Source organism: Stylophora pistillata, chromosome 2 (assembly GCF_964205215.1).
Source record: "Stylophora pistillata chromosome 2, jaStyPist1.2, whole genome shotgun sequence".
Lineage (NCBI taxonomy): Eukaryota > Metazoa > Cnidaria > Anthozoa > Scleractinia > Pocilloporidae > Stylophora > Stylophora pistillata.
In genome coordinates this window covers 8909920-8930691 of record NC_142520.1, presented here as the reverse complement: position 1 = coordinate 8930691, position 20772 = coordinate 8909920, and the positions used below count along the sequence as shown (strand labels likewise).

Sequence of the window (20772 nt, the reverse complement as noted above, 5' to 3'; positions counted from 1 at the left end):
TATTTACTTAGTTATTTCTGTTTGTTTGTTCCTTTCCTTTTTTGGTTTTTTTTTTTTTTTTTTACTCGTTGCAGTATGCTATTTAACATGGAAGAAGGAATATCGATACCATGTGCCTGCTCAGAACGCTGCCTTCTTAAATATTTGATAAATTGTATCGTGAGAGAAAAATGGTCGTTTCGCCAAAAGAAACTCGAAAACTATTTAAGTTTCAGATCTCCTGAGATTTCGAAGAGTAACCTGTCTACAACAGATTCTTATAATGCTCTTAAACGCGTTCGCGTTTACTTTAAGATGGTCACTTTCGAGATAATGCACTTGCTATATACTTAAATGATTGATGAATAAAAATGAATTGTGATAGATACCTTTAGGGAACTTTCTCTGCTAATTTCTATTCCATCAAGTTTACAAACATATACATTTGCCTAGGGAAAAAAAGACGACATTTTTAACTAACGCCATAGATTGTTGAAATAATGAGAGCAAGGGCTAGGAGAAATTACAATACATACCAGACTCTCAGTTGTTACTGGCGGCGATGATCGGCTTGTCCAAGTTAAAGATGACAATGACGATGACGATAAAGGAGACGAGGGCGAAGACGAAGATGATGACATGCATACTGATGATGATGGTGATGATAATGATGAAGATGATGATAAGGCTGGCAATGACGATGAAAACGAAGATAACGATGACGAAATTGACAATGACGGCGATGACAAAGATAACAGTGGTGACACTGACAATGACGATGATGACGAAGGTGATGATGATGACGACGATGTTAATAGTATTGAGGATATTGACGACAATGACGATGATGATAATGACGATGACGATGACGACTATGTCGAGAATGTCCAAGGAAACAACTGAGATGATGATAACAGCGTTGATGGTGGATGTTGTGGTGACAATGGTGATGATGATGATGATGATAATGGGCACGACAACGACGATGATAGTAACGATGATGAGAAAGTGGATGACGATGATGACAATGGTGATGGTAAGAGAAATGAGAATGTTGTCGGCGACCCGTGCGATGATTGCAAGTGAGCTGTATGTTAAAGCAAACTCTCACTATCAAAATGCGATCTCAACTAATATCGGAACGCTCCCATGGAATAGAAGAAATTTGGAAATTGACTTTCAAGATATCTTTTTTTTCTTAGAGGGGGCACTTATAAACACTTACTCGTGGTCTATTTATCTTTCAAATGGTACTCACTAAAAGTATGATAATTTACTCTACCTTCTGTAGCTGATGGTTGAGTTCTGATGACTTCAGTTGTCGTAGCTGAGGTAGTTACAATAATATTTGACGAAGATAAAGTCCTGTAATTGAAATTTGAGGTGCACTTCTGCTCAGTCAGTGAATTGACTAGCTGGATTTCTGTCGTGTTACAAGAGCCAGCGTCGCACTTTTGTTTACACTCATTTGCGGTGCGAAACATATGGCATCCATCTACTCCCCCGTTGCACTTCTGATCACACTCTTTCCCGCAGCATTCCAGATTACATATTTTAGCATCGCAATGTTGCAAACATTTACCTCTACTCACGTAGCATTGTGCATCGCATATATCTATTTTTCCGTTGCATTTCTGTTCGGGTATATCCTGTATCGCACTTCCTGTAATGTGACATTCCTTAGCGTCACACGTCTGTTTACATTTAGTAGCAATACAATGCATGTTGCATTCATTCACTGCACCATTGCATTTCTGATCACACTCTTTCCCGCTGCATTCTAGATTGCATCTTTCAGCCTCGCAATGCTGCTTACAATTACCGCTACCCATGTAGCATTGTGCATCGCATCTTGCTAAAACTCTGTTGCATTTCTGTACTAGTGTATCATCGATTGATGCACTTACTGTCATGAGGCATACTTCAGCATCGCACGTCTGTTGACATTTACTCGCGTTGGAATACATAATGCATTCTTTTACGTTTTTCTTACACCTTTGATCACACTCTTTACTGCTGCACTCTAGGTTACAGCTTTCAGCGTCGCAATCTTGGTTGCAATTCTTTCCGTTACAGTCAAGAGAACAGTTATAGTTGCCTTTATGGCACAGTTGGTCACACTTTTCTTCCTCCTTAAAACATTCCCGTGAACATGGGTTTTCCCTGGAGTGGCAGATATCTTGGTCGAGTCTGGCATATCCTGGAAAAAGAATATTTGAACAAAAAAAACAAACAAAAACGATGATAAAGATAATCAGTGTCGCCATCCTTTGTAAGATTTTCTTTTTTTCTTTCTTTTAAAGAGATACGACATTAAATCACCATGGTTATGCTGTCTAAGTTTAAAGGACTATGTTGGCTGAAAGTCATTAATTATTAATTGACACCACAGCCCTGAAATGGGATTCACAGGTACGCTTCAAAAGTGATGTTGCTGGGGTTGTTACAAATTTACCAGAACAGATGAAAATAAAAAAGAGCAGCATACAGCTTTCAATTAAAAGTTTTCATTTATTTCGACTTATTTGCCATGTATTAACAGCATCGAAAATTAACGATAGAAACATCAGCGTCTGATGGTACACGATTTTTGAATAAGTCTGTAAACCAAAAGCTCAGAATGAATAATTTTTTCCTCCACATTTGGTCATTTACATAGCGCTCATATCCTTTGGTGAAGGCGATTGTTTGTGACATTAATAACAACGAAATCTTTCCAAAACCCGCGACAAAACATTGTCTTTGAAATACTGTTCCCATTGATACTAATGGCAGAAGGAAAGTATCTAAAATGTTCATTAAGCACACCCTGGTTTGACTACGGTGTATCCTTCTCTGATTTATGGATCGCAATATCAAACGCAACTCCGGCCAATACGAGAATATATTTTTAGCCAAGTAACCGCCAAAATTTTGGTGATTTGCAAAATCGGAAATTGTATATAATAACATTCTCCTAGAGTGTTTGCTTGTTTATTTGTTTTGTTTTTTTGTTTGTTTTGTTTTGTGCTTTTGTGCGCGTGTGTGTGTGGGTGTGAATAAACGCGCGTGTTTGTGTGTGTGTGCGCGCGCGCACGTGTGTGTAGGTGTGTGTGTGTGTGTGTGTTTCTCTTTTTGCAAGAACTCCACCACCACAAAGTTATCCGATTTACAAAAAGAACGAGAGATAAATTCTTAATTCAGAAAACAAACATTTAATATTTTACTTTTTGTATTCATTTTATTTTACGAGCGATGTAGGAAAATAGAATATGACTGATGCAGTTCACGTATTGAACTCATCTGAAAATGTTTTTTTATTTATCAGTTTCTTTATTCATTTTTATTTTTAAGAAATCAGATATAGCACGGGCAACAACGATTTTTTTTTCAGAATAAACTTCAGTTTTCATGTTTAGACAGGTGGAAGTAAAACGTCCCCGCGTTTTTTTTGAGTCCTTCACGACAAATTTATGAAGAAAATTACTTTTTAAGGGGGACTGCCTTGTAGGCGGTTCCTATGGGATTAGCGTCTGAAGTCTATCTACAATGGATTTTCCTTCCGAATTCTAAAAATTACTGTGAGGAGTTTTACAATAAGGTCACCATTACTGGAGACGTACATTTTTATCATTACTGGAGACGTACATTTTTATTCTGTTTAACAGTGTCAATTCTTCAATTGTCATTTGCACAACGACAGGAGTTTGATAAATCAACAATGAGATGAAAGCTGAGAATTCAAATAGAAGATAGAAAGAAGAATAACATTCTGTCTTTTCGCAGAGTCCTCAATTTGTGAGGTTTTTTGAAATGTAGTTTAGATAAGTTGTCCAATACACATGCGTCTATTTTGATCATTCCACAGAATCCATATCTTTGATCTAATTCAACAGGCTTGAAATAAACCTTTATTTACATGGCTGCGTATGAGTTTCACCTTGAAAATCTACTTAAGTTGAATTGGGCTTATAGCTAACATGAGTTATCTATACTGAGCTCAGTAATGATAATAGACCGGTATCTCAAATTACGTCCTCGTAATACATGAAGATGAGAACTTAAAGGTTTTATCTCTGTCCCCGTCCTTATTTTCTTCCAAGGGCCGTCGTGAGGGCAAAATCTTCGAGTCCCCTTAGGAAAATCTGATGAAGTTATTCTTTTTGGAGTATGCTTGTGGTACTAAATGAACTAAATTTATGTTCATAAAAGAACTTTGGTACTCACCCAACAAAGTTATTGATACTAGAACAGGTCCCCATATCTGACATGCTTTCGTCAACATCTCCCTTCCCGTGTAGATTAAGTTTCTGTCAGCGTTACGTTCAAGCAATTCTGTTTTTTTTTTCTAATTTTTATAAGCTGAACATTAGTATAAAGCTCCCTCTCACAGTATCAGGTCGGTGGGAATTATTATTTTTTTAAATATTCTATTTAAATCAGTCTCCTGCTGAAAGAATAAGCTTTCCGCATGTGTTGTTTTGAGTCAAAATCAGCCTTCTTTTGCTAACTCATTATGCAGGGAATTGAATATAATGCAAATTTTTGACATCTTATCTCCGGTTAAATTCCATTTTAAGAAGCCCTTGCACCTGTTTCAAACAAATACGAAAGAATAATCAATCAACATCAAGAGATACTCTTTCATTACGTTCTTCACTAATCTTTGAAAATAATAAAATGAAATAAAAATTAATCATAAAGTCAAGCTCGAGATAGTAACTTTTGGGTATCAATTACAACAGGAACTGCAAATGTCACTCTTGCAGTCAACTATTCACTGTGAGTCTGTTTACTCAGCTATTTAAGCAACAATGTCGGTCTTTTTAGAGCATTAACATAACACAAGCTGACACGGAAAAAATATGGTTTTACTTAAATTTTCAAATGATCCCCACAGCTCAAATAACTGTGCTGGCTTACCTTTCTCTACCATTTTGACCCTGGTCTTCTCTAGAAGTATTTTGATATTATTTCCATCATTTTCTCTGGATGCATCACTCTGGAATTCCAAGGTATGCCGAGCAGAACCCTTGAGCAATGCCACTACGACCTTTAACACAAAATGGATTAGTCATCAAAACTATCTCAAGGTCATTTCCTTCTAAAACCCACCCATTCGTTTTTGCGAAGTTTTACTAGCTAGTTTCGTCGTGTAATTCAAAATGAAAATGACGGTTTTCAAGCAATAACCTCCGTCGGCGTCAGTATTTGTCTTCAGATTAGTCTCTCGGAAAGTAAATAGACCAGCGCAAAAGAGCAGACTCCAAGAGTATCACCTTTTTATATGGAAGAAGAAAACATTGCTTTTTAGTACTCAGCGATAGCAACCTTAAAAAGCTGGTTTCATATGCTGTTCGGGACCGTAAAGAGGGTCAAAAGATATTTTATCGATGCGCAGTATGAAAAATAATAGGATGCTTGTTAATGTCCACATTTGCTCTCTAAGCTTTGCTTTTTGGCCAATTGCTTTTTTATCGGACAATCTCTTAGCAGCAGACTATCAGCTGGCATGCCAGGCGCCTGAGGTTGTTTATTTACAGTGCTGACTATATTGACTAAGTATTAAAACAGAAGAAAACGAAATTGATAGATAACAGAACAAATCAAAGACAAACAAACAAAGCAAAACAAACAAACAAACAAAAAAAATAAGCAGTCACAGAGTGGGTGTGATTGGATTGCTAGGCATCTTATGACCCACATCCTCGCTCCCGATTTATGGAAAGAATAAAGCTCGATATTCGTCAACCTTCGTCTACATTACCATTTCACAGTGCTGCAAATCGGACTTGTTTCCAAGAAGTTAGTTCAATTTCTTCCTTTGAATCCAAAGTGATCGAAGGATTGTGACCGGAAAGGGTACAACGTTTGAGCGATGGAACTGATCATTCAGGGAACTGTTCCTCTTTGGTTTATTTATCCATGAATTTTTTCATGAGAACATTTAACAGTCAGCTGTAACTACCACTATTACAAAAGAAAATAGTATTTGGTATTTTAAAGGGATTTTAACTCCTTAAAAAGTAGAAATAGATGACGCCATCATGTAATATTCGTAAAAACACTGTATAAACGGAATTCAAAGACGAGACAATAAAATGCGTATGATTGAATAAATGAATTAACATTTATATAGCGCAAATTAACATGTGGATATGATCAAAGGCGAATTATTTATAGATGCCCCCTCCCCCCAATACCCAGTAACAAGGCCAGACCACATGACTGCAATCTCGTGATGTGCGTTTTTTAATGTCCCCTGCCTGATCAAATTATATTTATCTAAGTAAAGATGCAGGAGCCGAGACCTACGGATTATTCGTCCTTATCAGAGAAGACTAGAATGTCTGTCCATTTCTTGATATTATAGAAAGGTACCACATTCTCCTCAATCATTTTAAGACCACGAATGTTGGTCCGGCCAGGGCTCGAACCCTCGACCTCCCGCACAACAGTCCAGCGCTCTAACCAATTGAGCTAACCGGGAAGCGATTATCACAATCAAAGTTAAACAAAACACTGTTTGAAGACGTTTTCAGACTCAACATGACGCGTCATATGAATTACCGCCACATTCCAACTAAATAGTTTGGGGCAATCATAAGAGGAACAGATACACCAATATGTGATGGAAACATTGTTTAGAATTCTAACATTGATCGACAGCCAGCCTCTAAGCTAGTTACTCACGAACAATTTAGCTCTCAACTAAGGCGAAGTTTCCCATATTACGTACGATAATAAAAAAAATACACACTTTTGATTACAAAAAATTATATTTCCTGCACTTAGCTTAAAAAAAAAAGCGATTGACTACCGACTTTGGCAAGTTGCCTTATCAACGAATTAGACTCCTTCATCCAAATATCAGCAGACTAACATCTTATAAGTGATTTATTTGCCCAGCTAATGGTGCAATCGCAACTACCGAAATTTTATTAACAGATCGAAAATAAACAATCGCCTTAGATTAACTACGGTGACCAGAATGATCTTATTAAACAATGAGACAGTCCACTTTTGTACTCGCTCTGTTGATTCTATTCCTTCAAGTTGAGGGTTTTTCACTGAGCTCAAATTCATTGCAAGACTGCAATTCAGCTACCCACATATCATCAACATCGCTTGGATTAATCTGTGAGCTCTTCTTTGTGGAGTTTCCACTGTTTGTAGATGGAAAAATGGTGTTCACCTTCCTTTTGAATCGCTCTCTGATCTGCAGATAGACATGGACAGTAAGAAAAAAATTCCAATGCATATTCACCTTTGAAAACCTCATTATCTACACCATATGTATAATTTTTCAATTAATCTTACCTGGCTGTTTCGCAGACAGTGAAGAGCGAAAATCAGGAAACCCTTAAACAGAAAAAATCGTTTTTCAGATAAATTGTGGTTTGTGATATGACTGGAGATAACTGCATTAAAGTTGTTTTTTTTTTTTTTTTTCCATAGGTCTCAAAAAAATAACCAAAGAAATCAAATTACTTCTGGAGTTGTGACAATCTCACAAACATGGGAATCGCTTTCTTGTTTTAACTTTAATTTAATTCTGTTCTGTCTGGTTTAAAATTCAAGTTTCATATTATCACAATAAAATGTTTGGTTATAGCTAAGCGATAGAACGCATTTCCCGGGCCCTACTAAACGTGAAAAAGCCATACGGGATGTTGTTACAAGCGAGAAAAGCTCATAAATCCCAAGCCAAACTCTATAACTTCATTAACCATCCGCTTGGAAACGGAATTGACTAATCAGACGATGCGTACTATGTTCGCTATAGTGTAAAGTGATCTAGACAATGAAAATGGATAAGTTAATGTGTAAAGTATGATGGACGATCCTCGCAGTAGATAGCGCTATTTGAGCAATAGCGAAATTCAGACCTGAAAAAAATCAGGCCTGTACGGGACTCGAACCACTGACCTCTGCGATACTAGTGCAGCGCTCTAACCAATTGAGCTAACAAGCCAACTGAGAGCAGGCCGTTAAGTTGATTCGTAATGAACCCGTGAAAGTGATGAATGAGATAGAATAAATATATGAAAATCATATATTTTGAACTGCGGTATTTGATACGTATGATGGACGATCCTCGCAGTAGATAGCGCTATTTGAGCAATAGCGAAATTCAGACCTGAAAAAAATCAGGCCTGTACGGGACTCGAACCACTGACCTCTGCGATACTAGTGCAGCGCTCTAACCAATTGAGCTAACAAGCCAACTGAGAGCAGGCCGTTAAGTTGATTCGTAATGAACCCGTGAAAGTGATGAATGAGATAGAATAAATATATGAAAATCATATATTTTGAACTGCGGTATTTGATACGTATGATGGACGATCCTCGCAGTAGATAGCGCTATTTGAGCAATAGCGAAATTCAGACCTGAAAAAAATCAGGCCTGTACGGGACTCGAACCACTGACCTCTGCGATACTAGTGCATCACTTTCACGGGTTCATTACGAATCAACTTAACGGCCTGCTCTCAGTTGGCTTGTTAGCTCAATTGGTTAGAGCGCTGCACTAGTATCGCAGAGGTCAGTGGTTCGAGTCCCGTACAGGCCTGATTTTTTTCAGGTCTGAATTTCGCTATTGCTCAAATAGCGCTATCTACTGCGAGGATCGTCCATCATACGTATCAAATACCGCAGTTCAAAATATATGATTTTCATATATTTATTCTATCTCATTCATCACTTTCACGGGTTCATTACGAATCAACTTAACGGCCTGCTCTCAGTTGGCTTGTTAGCTCAATTGGTTAGAGCGCTGCACTAGTATCGCAGAGGTCAGTGGTTCGAGTCCCGTACAGGCCTGATTTTTTTCAGGTCTGAATTTCGCTATTGCTCAAATAGCGCTATCTACTGCGAGGATCGTCCATCATACGTATCAAATACCGCAGTTCAAAATATATGATTTTCATATATTTATTCTATCTCATTCATCACTTTCACGGGTTCATTACGAATCAACTTAACGGCCTGCTCTCAGTTGGCTTGTTAGCTCAATTGGTTAGAGCGCTGCACTAGTATCGCAGAGGTCAGTGGTTCGAGTCCCGTACAGGCCTGATTTTTTTCAGGTCTGAATTTCGCTATTGCTCAAATAGCGCTATCTACTGCGAGGATCGTCCATCATACGTATCAAATACCGCAGTTCAAAATATATGATTTTCATATATTTATTCTATCTTAATGTGTAAAATTATGAAATGATAATATTTGATACTCACCTGTGTAGAGTTGAGGATGTTAAAAATGTAGGAAAAAGCTATGTGTAATGGCGACAAAAGACCAAATAGCCACGTGACACCCAGAAGGGGAATCATCACCACGCATGCTCTAATGCCAATTCTGAGGGACGAAAACATGCGGGTTAATAGAATGCATATCACCCTTGGAAACATTTGTGGTAACCTGATCAATTTAAACAAAACCTTGAGGCAGCTAGACGTAAACTATTAAAATTACATCAAAACAATTCTGTTCAATATAAAAGCTCCATCTCACCGTATTTGTTGACTTTGCTTGTCTCCTGTTGGCTGCATACTGGTCATCTCCTTAATGACTCGTACAAGTATCACCAAGTTGATCTTGAAGCGAGGAAAATATTGAAGATTTTTGTATTAGGGTATGGTTGTTGCACATTTCAAGTCATATACTAAAATCACCGAAGATGATATGATGAGAAAAATGAATAACCCGTATCAGAAACTTACCACTTCAATTGTAATCACGAATGTGACAAATATCCAAATCAGATTGTTCTCTGAGGACATCCAACAACTAAAATGAAGAAATGAAAATTGAAATAAAATTAAGGTAAAAATAAAAATGTGAACATACGAACTGCAGTTCTTAAGAATGTACAAAATGATACAGCATTTTTATGATTATGTGATGATAAGAATAGGGTAACGATCGGAAGGGAAGATTATGGAGAAAAAAGGGAATGCGACAAAAATAAATACATGGACTAAATAATAATTTGATTAAAAGTGTTTGGAAGATTGGTCATTTTAATTTCTCTTCCTCTTCTCTGCCCAGCCTTGGTCAGAGTTTCTGTAAAAATTGACAATATTGACATCCTTATGAGAAGGAGTTTGAGAAAAGTTAGTAAGGATACCAAAGCAAATTATAAAAAAATTATAAAAATTATAAAAAAAGGCCAAAACTTCAGCAAAAAAAATGAACGATGTAAGAGAAGAATTAGAAGATAAAGAGAGAAAGAAAGCTGCGCTTCTTACAATTTTTCACTGGTATAGCCTTGTATCCCTTCTTTCCCAGCAGCGATACACAGTGGAATGGCCACCATAACCAGGGGCAAACCTATTGCACAATTTTACAGCAAAAAAGTGACTTAAAATGATTCAGATATTTAAAAGCACAATTTACAACAGTGAATGTATCAGGTAAGTTTAGCTGTAAAAACAAAGTACCCCATGACATGACGTGATACATGTGCATCTTGGTGTTGATGTTATAAACTTTTACAACAAACAGATAGAGATAAATTCCCTCCACCAGCATCCAACAGAAAGCAGCCATCAGGAAATACTGCATAAAAGCTGCTACTATGACACACACAGCCTACACAAAGTGGAAACGAAAGCAGCAACATATGTCGTTATTTTCATGTTTTGTTCGATTATATTATCTTTGAATATATTCTACAAAACAGAAAAGCTGCCCACCTTGTTTTCTGTGGCATTTATTCCGGTAAGAAATATTATTTGTCCAGCTCCTAAAGCCACGGCAAGGCTTAAGCGTATTTGAGACAGAGGTTGACGAACATCTCTGGTAAAATAAAAAGTAATATACAGCACCAAAAAACAAAAACAAAGAAAAAAAAAAAACAAAACCACGTGGAAGGAAGCAAGAGAGATTAGTTACAGTACGCAGGTGAGCTTGGAAAGTCAATGATAACGAGAGACGCCCACAACCTGCTGTGCAGATTTAGTTTCTAATTAACACCTAGGCCTTTCCAATCGTAGTCGGCGTGAAAAAATGTATCTATTAATGTATTTTCTCGATCTTTTGATTACAATACTTACGTGAGGAAAAAATACAGAGTTATTGTCCATAGCATTCCGATAATAGAAAGGCTGAATCCTACGTACGTGATGATCTCCAGAATAGTTATGTCCTTGGTGGAGAGCTGTGGCGCAAATAAACATAAAAAAGAGGAATATACATTAATTGACCACACGGACCTATTACTTGAAAATAACTTAAGAAAAAGATTACCTTTGTGCCACCAATGAAGTCCACTAAGACAGCAAAATGAGTCAAATGACTGCAGCTGCAAACTGTCTCTTCGGAATTGCTATTCGATTGATCCACATAACAACCCTTCTCTGAAAATCCGTCTGGACTAAAAAATTATGTTACAAATGAGAATGATGATCTGATACAAAAAAATCAAGGTTTCAAACATCAATTACGGTTTTTACTGCCTTTGTTTTGGTATTTCAGAGAAAAAAACCATCAATATCTTTTCGGTGATACTAACTAACAAAAAGGTATATCTTGGAGGAAGACAAGAAGAAACGTGTATTCCAAATAAAGATAGCGTTGGTAACAGAAAGAAACAAACAACAACATATAAAGCTTCCGGAAGTGTTCCCCTGAAACTCGGTGGCAATAAAAGCGTTAAGCTCAATGACAGCAAGAATATGGTAACCACCTTAACCAGATAAAAAGTTTAAGTCGGTTACAATTCTAGCCCAGGTCAAGAGAATTGATCGCTCAGACTTCACCTCAGATTATCAAAACGTCAAGAATCGTCACCGACAATGCCATCTGACATCATAAATTCGTGAATGAATTCTTTATTTATATTGCGCCTTTTCTACACAATATTGAAAGGCGCAGTACCCCCCATCAATTTGATAGACACTACACAAAGATAGACAACAACACAGGGCACTACGTGCCCTACTCTTTTCGAACAGTGTGCTGATTCTTTAACGTCCCACAAAATTTCTTATCACATACAAGGGCTTGTGAGACGAGACCTCTATTTATCCTATCCGAGAAGACTAGAAAGTCTAACAATTTGCAGATATCATTACAAAGGCAGCACTTTCTTCTCAGTTATTTAAAGACCCTGAGTGTTGGTCAGGCCGGATTTGAACTCACGACCTCCCGCACAACAGACCGGCGCTCTACCAATTGAGCTAACCGGGATAAAATTACATTGCGAAAGATTCTTCGAGTGATAATTTCCAATTCCTACACTCAACTTTGGACTGAAGAAATATATGATCTTAAAGCATGTTAAGGAAATAAATGTGTTCAACAAATAAAGAAGCCTTGGCTGTGCTCTGTCCCATTGTAAAGCAAGCAGGAAGCGGCTAGAGCACGAGAGAAGTGTAGGGGGAAACGCAGTAGTAATTCTCGGTCATCATACAAATTGGTAGATAATGCGAAAACTTTAGCTACGAGCTTTGTATTCTGATGAAATATGCTCTTTCAAACAATCGTAAATCATATAAATGCTTTACCTTATTTTGAAGCCACTCCAAAACACGCAATACTTTATTTTGTCAACAACCTATAAAAATATCTTTATATTACGTTATTCTCTTAAAAGCCAACCAACACAACACAGACGATCTGAAATTATCTTTCGATGTTCATACTGCTACCTCCAGGTTTTTAAACCTCAAGATGACATCTTGCCGTAATTGTTCGGGCTTGGGATTCATAGCTGCTGTCACTATCTTAGTGTTCACGTACCTGTAAATAAAATTAAATCCTTCTAAAAATTACTTATGGTGCTTTTACAGTAACCGTACCTCAGTATGCTGTAAAGCTTCGTGGCAATGCATTGTGGTACCCCTTAACTTTATATTGGAGAACTCCGTTTTCTAAAATATGTGGATAAAAAGTAAGTTCTTTTTGTGTTTTTTGAGAGTTTAAAGAGCAACCTGACCATTGGAAATTGTCTTCAGACGCACTCAAAAACGCGGGCCATTCAATATTAACACGTTAGGCACGAACTAATTTTTGAATATTTCATCTTTTAATGTCACCTTGGACCATCAGTTTCTTTCCGGATGGATTTGTTTCTCAGCAGTAATTCATGGAGATCTTTGTACACACACCCAACAACCACTGTATAACCTGTATAACCCCATACCATGAGATCAGTCCAGCTTTACACGTATTCCAAATCCGCCACGAGCCAGACGCAAGTGATTTACACATTTTTCGAGTTTTCGTCCAACGTCTCAACAAGGTCATTAAACTCGAACTTTCTGTGGGTTTAACACTGCAATTAACGATGGCTTTTGACTTATCTGGACGTTAGTATTTTCTTAGCTATGTCACCATTTTCCAGTTAAATTTTGCTTGTTGATTAACCGTAAAAGAATAAATAATGGAGCAAAATCCAAAACAAGATATTGTATAATTTAGAGTTAAAAATTTGGTTAGCACAAACCATTCTCAGCAAAATCTTTTGCAGAAATATTAATACTAGCTTGCCATTCTTCCTCCTTGAGGAAGAAGTCAGTCCCATGGCGATAACCTTTTTGAATGGCCACAACTGTAAGAAGGAAGAAGGAGAAGCCTAAATGTTAGATGATGATTGGAATTGTGAGATAACATGAGCATATGTGGAAGTTTTATTATTATTATTATTATTATTATTATTATTATTATCATTATTAACATTTTTTAATATTATTTTATTTTGTACGCACATAGATTTAAAGAAAACGACAAACATTTTTAGTTTAAAAGACATGTTTCGACAGAAACCTCTGTCATCTTCAGTTCATTAAAACAGCGTTACAAGTTCAATTTATAAGTACGTGCTAATAAGCTAGTAAGAACAGAAAACGTGACAATGTGAAAATTATAAGGATAGCTTTAGATTTACATGATGTAATTGTTGATTCAAAGAAGGTTGTTCTCTTTGAATGTGAATAGCTTCTTTTATCTTGAGTTGGAAACTCGCCGAGGCGTGATCTAAGATCTGGAAAGCATTACAACATTACAAAAACTTAAACGCGATCCTGGTTTATTTCACCCAAATTTAAATTATACTGTTGTTCTGATATGTTAAGAATAGAGAAACAAACAGCACGAACAAAACCAAATAATTAATCGAGCACTTTTTTCGATGCACCTACTTGAACTAACTTTTGAGATGAGAAACAGGCTAACTTACTGTGTTCTTACGGCTTCCATTTGTATGTATTTCTTTTGGCCAGGCAGTAGACAGCGCACTCAATAAGTCGATAGGTCAGTTAGTCAGTCACTAGTTAATCAATCATAAAGTCTCTGAATATTTCAACTCACCCATGTTTTGACTAGTGATCTTTGCAGATGGATTCGTTCCACTCAGATGGTATTTACCATAATTAAGAGCAAATTCCTCGAGGGCGACTGGCACCTCAAATATGGATCCTATTTTTGTTTCATCTTCTTTATTACTCAGTTGGCCTGCATGGGATTTCGTGATGTTCAGAAGGTTATCGGTGAAGTGTTGAAATAGACGCACAGCCTCCTGTGAGGACAAAAATACCGTTATTTATGTTACTATGAATTGAGGTACTTGGCAATATATTTGCCTCAACAAAATCAGCTTGAAGTTACAGATCAAAACTTTGACGAGGGTAATAATATTGGTGATGAGGACTACTCCCGGCTTGGATTGATAGTGTAATTGTTGGCAAGTAATGAGTGGCTTTTAGTGGAGACTCGCAGTCCCGTTGGCTCTCTTTTAAGAAATAAAAAGGCTTTTTGACAGATCAAGATCGAAATTAATCACCATCATCATTGTATTGAAGTGAAAGAGCTGCTCTTCTTCAGAAGACGTATCCCTGTCTACATTTTATTTCAATTTTCATTAAAAAAAAAAACCATGTAGACAGGGATGCATTGAAATAAAATGTATGCTTCGGTCCATGTTTAAAAGACCTTTGAAGCTTACGAATTGCTGCGTTCAGTTGGAGACGTCATTTTTGAAGCTATTGCATATTTAATATCTAAATATTATACCAATCATGTGATAGATGAGCAATACGTGCAATCATACCTTCAAAAAATTGTTTCTCTTGATATCTATTTCAGTGAGTTTAGAAATAGAGTCATTTGCCTGTGGTAAAGAAACACGAGAAGGTTGGCGATTGGCAGAGGCTATGATAATTATAATTACAAAGAGAAAGAGGAATTACAATACTCATGTACCTACCAAATTTCTCAGTGCTTCCAATGTCAATGACGGAATATTCCAAGTTGATGATGGCGGAGATGACGATGGTGACGGAAATAATGATGCTGCTGCTGGCGATGATGATGTTGATGACGAAGAAACTGATAATCTTTTTGATACTGATTCTAATGATGGGTTAAATTTTAATTCTGCAGTTTCTGATGCTTCTACACCTAATGACGATACTGCTGCTGCTATCAATAAAGATGGTGACGATAAAGATACTGATGGTTTTGTTGATACTAATTCTGATGATTGGGCTGATTCTGATGATAGGGTTGATTCTGATTTTGCCGTTTTTGATGCTTCCACACCTAATGACAATGCTGAAGACGATGATAATGGTGATGGTAAAAGTAAAGGTAACAGTGACGCCGACGATAATTGCAAAAGAGCTGAATGTTGAGGAAAAAGCAAATTGTCAAAATGAAATGAAAGCGATAATTAGAAAGTTATCGTTAAGCACAAGGCATTTGGAGTAAGAAACATTAAAAATGCACTATCTTATATGAAGAATCGCGGACACTTCGTCGTAAAAAAATATTACGGTATATTCAGTATTCACTTAGTTAATTTTACTCACAAAAAGTATGGGAGTTTCCTGTTCGTTGCAGCATTGGAATTTGAGTTGAAAAAACTCGACTCGATGTAGAAAAGGCAGGTGTGATGATAATCGAGCGGTATAAATCTGGAGTGGTGCAGGAGCCATTTAGACATTTAAAGTAACTGCATTGTTTACCCATGTCACAGAGGGTATGATAGACTCCCTCCCTGAAAGGTAATGAGTCGTAATTAGGAATGAGACTTCCACAGCATCCACCATTCCCAGAACATATGACCCCATCCTGAGAATTGCTTGGCCAGCTTCTTGCCATGTGACATGTGGGACTGTCGCACGTTTGTGTACAATCGATGGCGTTACAATGCACGCTGCACACTTGTACTCCATCGCTGCAATGCTGCTTTTTACACTTTCTCCCGCTGCAGTTTAGTTTACATGCTTTAGCATCGCAAGTTTGTTTACAATCTTCTTCGCCACATTCCAGATCCATTTCACATATTTCTACTTCATCAGAGCATTCCTGTTTTTTGCACTTTCCCCCGCTGCAGTTTAGTTGACATGTTTTAGCATCGCATGTTTGTTTACAATCCCCTTCGCCACATTCCAGATCCATTGCACACGATTCTCTTTCATCGTGACACTTTTGCAATTTACACTTTCCCCCAATACAGGTCAGATTGCATTTTTCAGCCCTGCAAATTTGTTCACAATCCCCTTCTTTGCACTCCAGACCCATTTCACATATTTCTACTTCATCAGAGCATTCCTGTTTTCTGCACTTCCCCCCAATGCAGTTCAGTTTACATGTTTTAGCATCGCAAGTTTGTTCACAGTCCCCTTCGCTACATTCCAGATCCATTGCACATAATTCTCCTTCATCATGACACTCTTGTAATTTACATTTTCCCCCACTGCAGGTCAGATTGCATTTTTCAGCATCGCAGGTTTGTTCACAATCTCCTTCTTTGCAATCTAGACCCATTTCACATATTTTTATTTCCTCAGAGCATTCCTGTTTCTTGCACTTTCCTCCACTGCAGTTCAGTTTACATGTTTTAGCATTGCAAGTCTGTTCACAGTCCCCTTCGCTACATTCCAGATCCATTGCACATAATTCTCCTTCATCATGACACTCTTGTAATTTACACTTTCCCCCACTGCAAGTCAGATTGCATTTTTCAGCATCGCAGGTTTGTTCACAATCCCCCTCTTTGCAATCTAGACCCATTTCACATATTTTTACTTCATCAGAGCATTCCTGTTTCTTGCACTTTCCTCCACTGCAGTTCAGTTTACATGTTTTAGCATTGCAAGTTTGTTCACAGTCCCCTTCGCTGCCTTCCAGATCCATCTCGCATAATTGAACTGCATTGTTGCAATTCTGTTTGCACCCTGTCGTCTTGCATTTCATAAAACAAGAATTATTACCACTGTAACACTGAAGTGGATTGCAAGGAGCTTCATTAATATATATTTTTATGACAATCCGATGTACATATATTTTGGTTGCATACATCATCGCCCAGCTCAAGGCCTGAAAAAAAAAATTAATAAATAAAGTAACACAAATGATGATTACCAGTCATGACAATAACTAGGACAAGAAGAAGTCAGGCAAGACTTTCGCTGATACAAAGATTTAGGCAATTGTTGAATACGAGGAGCTTATAGTTTTCATGGAATTAACCGCTACAGCAAAGTGAGCACATAAACATATTGTACTATATCTTATTAGACGTTTTGTTGTACGGTATCGCTGCCGACCTGAATTATCATCACTCAGTGAGCAAAATGAACTGGTGTCATCATGCCGCCAGAGAAACGAATCGATACTGCGCATGCATGCGTAATAACCGAACAACGCATTTAATTCTATCGCCACGCCTCTTATGCAAATTCGTATAGTATATAAGCGATGGCTACGAATACTCTTATCAAGAAAATTTCCTGATGAGTGAACAGTCACGAAACCGGCCTGTGGGGATGAAAACGTAGTTTTCGTATTTTTGTAACTCAACATATATATATAAGAGCAGAAATGAAATGGTCAAGAGGCCAACTCCAATGTAGCTTTGTTGGTTTAATAGCTCGACGTTTCGACCGTCTCGGTCTTCCTCAGGAGCATACTAATTACATGAGCAATATTCAAATTTAAAATTCGTGTCAACAGTAAACATGTCATGACGTAATAATATCAAAAAATAGAATAGATAACAGCGAAACGTGTCATGGTGTCTAAAATAGATAAATTAAAGTAGTTATAATTCATGTAGTAAGCTTATTGATAGTAGGATTGAGTCTTAATATCCAGTAATTTTCTCTTGCTTTTCTGATTTCTTGATTTTGACTTCTAACTTTTTCAATAACCGTAAGTTTAAGATGGTCGACGCCACAGTTCTTAAAATGTCTGACAGAGGGTATGTTTTTATGTCCACCCTTGATGTCGCTACGGTGCTGATTGCCGCGGTGGTGAATTGGGTGACCTGTCTCGCCTAGGTACTGATCGTTACATTTGCTGCATTCAATCAGGTATATCACATTGCTAGTCTTGCATGTCGTGTGTTGTCGCAGTGTTATCGTTTCTCCTATAGTGCTGCTTTTAACTGACCCTGTAAATTGCCCGTATGTTTTGCAGCAGTTGCATCTTATGTCAGCCCTACAGGGCCAGAATCCGGGAATAGTGGATTGCAATGGTTTCTGCTTTTTATGTTTATGAGAGAAATGAATTTTGAGGTTTTTGTTAGTTTTGAATGATCGACCACAGATTGTACAGGTAGTGTCAGATGGAACTTGAATGTGTGGATTGCTTATACCGTGTGGGGATTCATCAGTGGAGGGGGCTGTGTCAGCGGCTATCGGCGATCGCAGTGTTTTGTGGGTAAGCATCTGTGTTAAGTTACGCCCTTTTCGATAGGCAACGAGAGGTGTTTCTTTGAATATGGCCTTTGAATATGATTAAGGAATGTATAATGAAAGCAAGGAGAACATCAAGGCAGGAAGCGCTCACAAGCAAACCTATTTCCTCCACTGACATTGTACCACTTGTAATAACTTACAACCCAGCACTGCCAAACATCCACAAAATCCTCAAGGAGCACCATCAAATACTCTTGACATCGTCCAACACACAGGCCATATTCAAAGAAACACCTCTCGTTGCCTATCGAAAAGGGCGTAATTTAACACAGATGCTTACCCACGAAACACTGCGATCGCCGATAGCCGCTGACACAGCCCCCTCCACTGATGAATCCCCACACGGTATAAGCAATCCACACATTCAAGTTCCATCTGACGCTACCTGTACAATCTGTGGTCGATCATTCAAAACTAACAAAAACCTCAAAATTCATTTCTCTCATAAACATAAAAAGCAGAAACCATTGCAATCCACTATTCCCGGATTCTGGCCCTGTAGGGCTGACATAAGATGCAACGGCTGCAAAACATACGGGCAATTTACAGGGTCAGTTAAAAGCAGCACTACAGGAGAAACGATAACACTGCGACAACACACGTCATGCAAGACTAGCAATGTGATATACCTGATTGAATGCAGCAAATGTAACGATCAGTACGTAGGCGAGACAGGTCATCCAATTCACCACCGTGGCAATCAGCACCGTAGCGACATCAAGGGTGGACATAAAAACATACCCTCTGTCAGACATTTTAAGAACTGTGGCGTCGACCATCTTAAACTTACGGTTATTGAAAAAGTTAGAAGTCAAAATCAAGAAACCAGAAAAGGAAGAGAAAATTATTGGATATTAAGACTCAATCCTACTATCAATAAGCTTACTACATGAATTATAACTACTTTAATTTATCTATTTTAGACACCATGACACGTTTCGCTTTTGTCTATTCTATTTTTTGATATTATTACGTCATGACATGTTTACTGTTGACACGAATTTTAAATTTGAATATTGTTCATGCAATTAGTATGCTCCTGAGGAAGACCGAGACGGTCGAAACGTCGAGCTATTAAACCAACAAAGCTACATTGAAGTTGGCCTCTTGACCATTACATTTCTGCTCTTATTTACGTTGCTTCAAGAGCCCACGATCGCTTCAGTGATCCTCCAGGCAGCGCGTTTGAGACTGATCAGCATTGTTTGTGGGACCCCTTACAACCTTCTACTTCCGCTGATTTACTCTAGTTTGAGCACTCTGGCATGGCTTAGACGATACCACAAAGGTTGGGTCGTTTGGGGTGACCGTCTCGGTTCTCCCCCATCCTAGCATTAGCACTGCACTGATGAGGCCTCATCAGTGCAGTGCTAATGCTAGGATGGGGGAGAACCGAGACGGTCACCCCAAACGACCCAACCTTTGTGGTATCGTCTAAGCCATGCCAGAGTGCTCAAACTAGAGTAAACCAGCGAGCATGCGCAATTGCAACGGCAATGACTCATCGTAGATAGAGTGCTCAATTTGGACATGAAAGCAAAGCTTTGTATGCCAAAGAGCTATATCTAACTGCAGACAGTACTGTTTCGGCCTTCTGGGCCTCATCAGTGCAGTGCTAATGCTAGGATGGGGGAGAACCGAGACGGTCACCCCAAACGACCCAACCTTTGTGGTATCGTCTAAGCCATGCCAGAGTGCTCAAACTAGAGTAAACCAGCGAGCATGCGCATATATATATATATATATTGTGGGAGGAAAAAGACAAGTAAACTACAACTTCATCCCTACAAGCCTGTTTCGTGGTCGCCCACTCATCAGGGGGCTGATGAGTGGGCTGATGAGTGGGCGAAACAGGCTTGTAGGGATGAAGTTGTAGTTTACTTGTCTTTTTCCTCCCACAATATATACTTCGCTCTACTTCTATGTATTGAGCACTGTTCTACGAAAATCAAGTCACACTTTATATATATATAAATATTGTAGTACACGAGGACGGACAACTTCGAGCTAAGAAAGACATATACTCAAATAACAAGTCTAAGAAAGTTTAATAAAATACGTTTCGGTCCGAGACTTTCGTCAGTTGTAATACAATGACTTACAAACT

General features: G+C 38.1%; 2 protein-coding genes across 2 annotated transcripts; both read right to left on the bottom strand.

Annotated features, from left to right (window-relative positions):
* Positions 1–615: 615 nt before the first annotated feature.
* Positions 616–5050, bottom strand: LOC148737011 (uncharacterized). Its single transcript, XM_088750695.1, has 3 exons — positions 4186–5050; positions 1262–2179; positions 616–1066 (listed from the first exon to the last, which is right to left on the bottom strand). The coding sequence occupies exons 1-3, from the start codon at positions 4241–4243 to the stop codon at positions 852–854; spliced, it is 1191 nt and encodes a 396-aa protein (XP_088606821.1). The 5' UTR covers positions 4244–5050; the 3' UTR covers positions 616–851.
* An 805-nt stretch (positions 5051–5855) lies between these two features.
* On the bottom strand, positions 5856–17259 carry LOC148737010 (uncharacterized). Its single transcript, XM_088750791.1, has 18 exons — positions 15771–17259; positions 15167–15582; positions 15011–15070; positions 14272–14479; positions 13409–13513; positions 12999–13089; positions 12612–12702; positions 12468–12517; positions 11209–11335; positions 11016–11119; positions 10656–10758; positions 10401–10551; positions 10209–10290; positions 9681–9747; positions 9472–9554; positions 9195–9315; positions 7279–7320; positions 5856–7177 (listed from the first exon to the last, which is right to left on the bottom strand). Exons 1-18 carry the CDS (start codon positions 17158–17160, stop codon positions 7010–7012), a joined length of 3459 nt encoding a protein of 1152 aa, XP_088606917.1. The 5' UTR covers positions 17161–17259; the 3' UTR covers positions 5856–7009.
* Positions 17260–20772: the final 3513 nt, after the last annotated feature.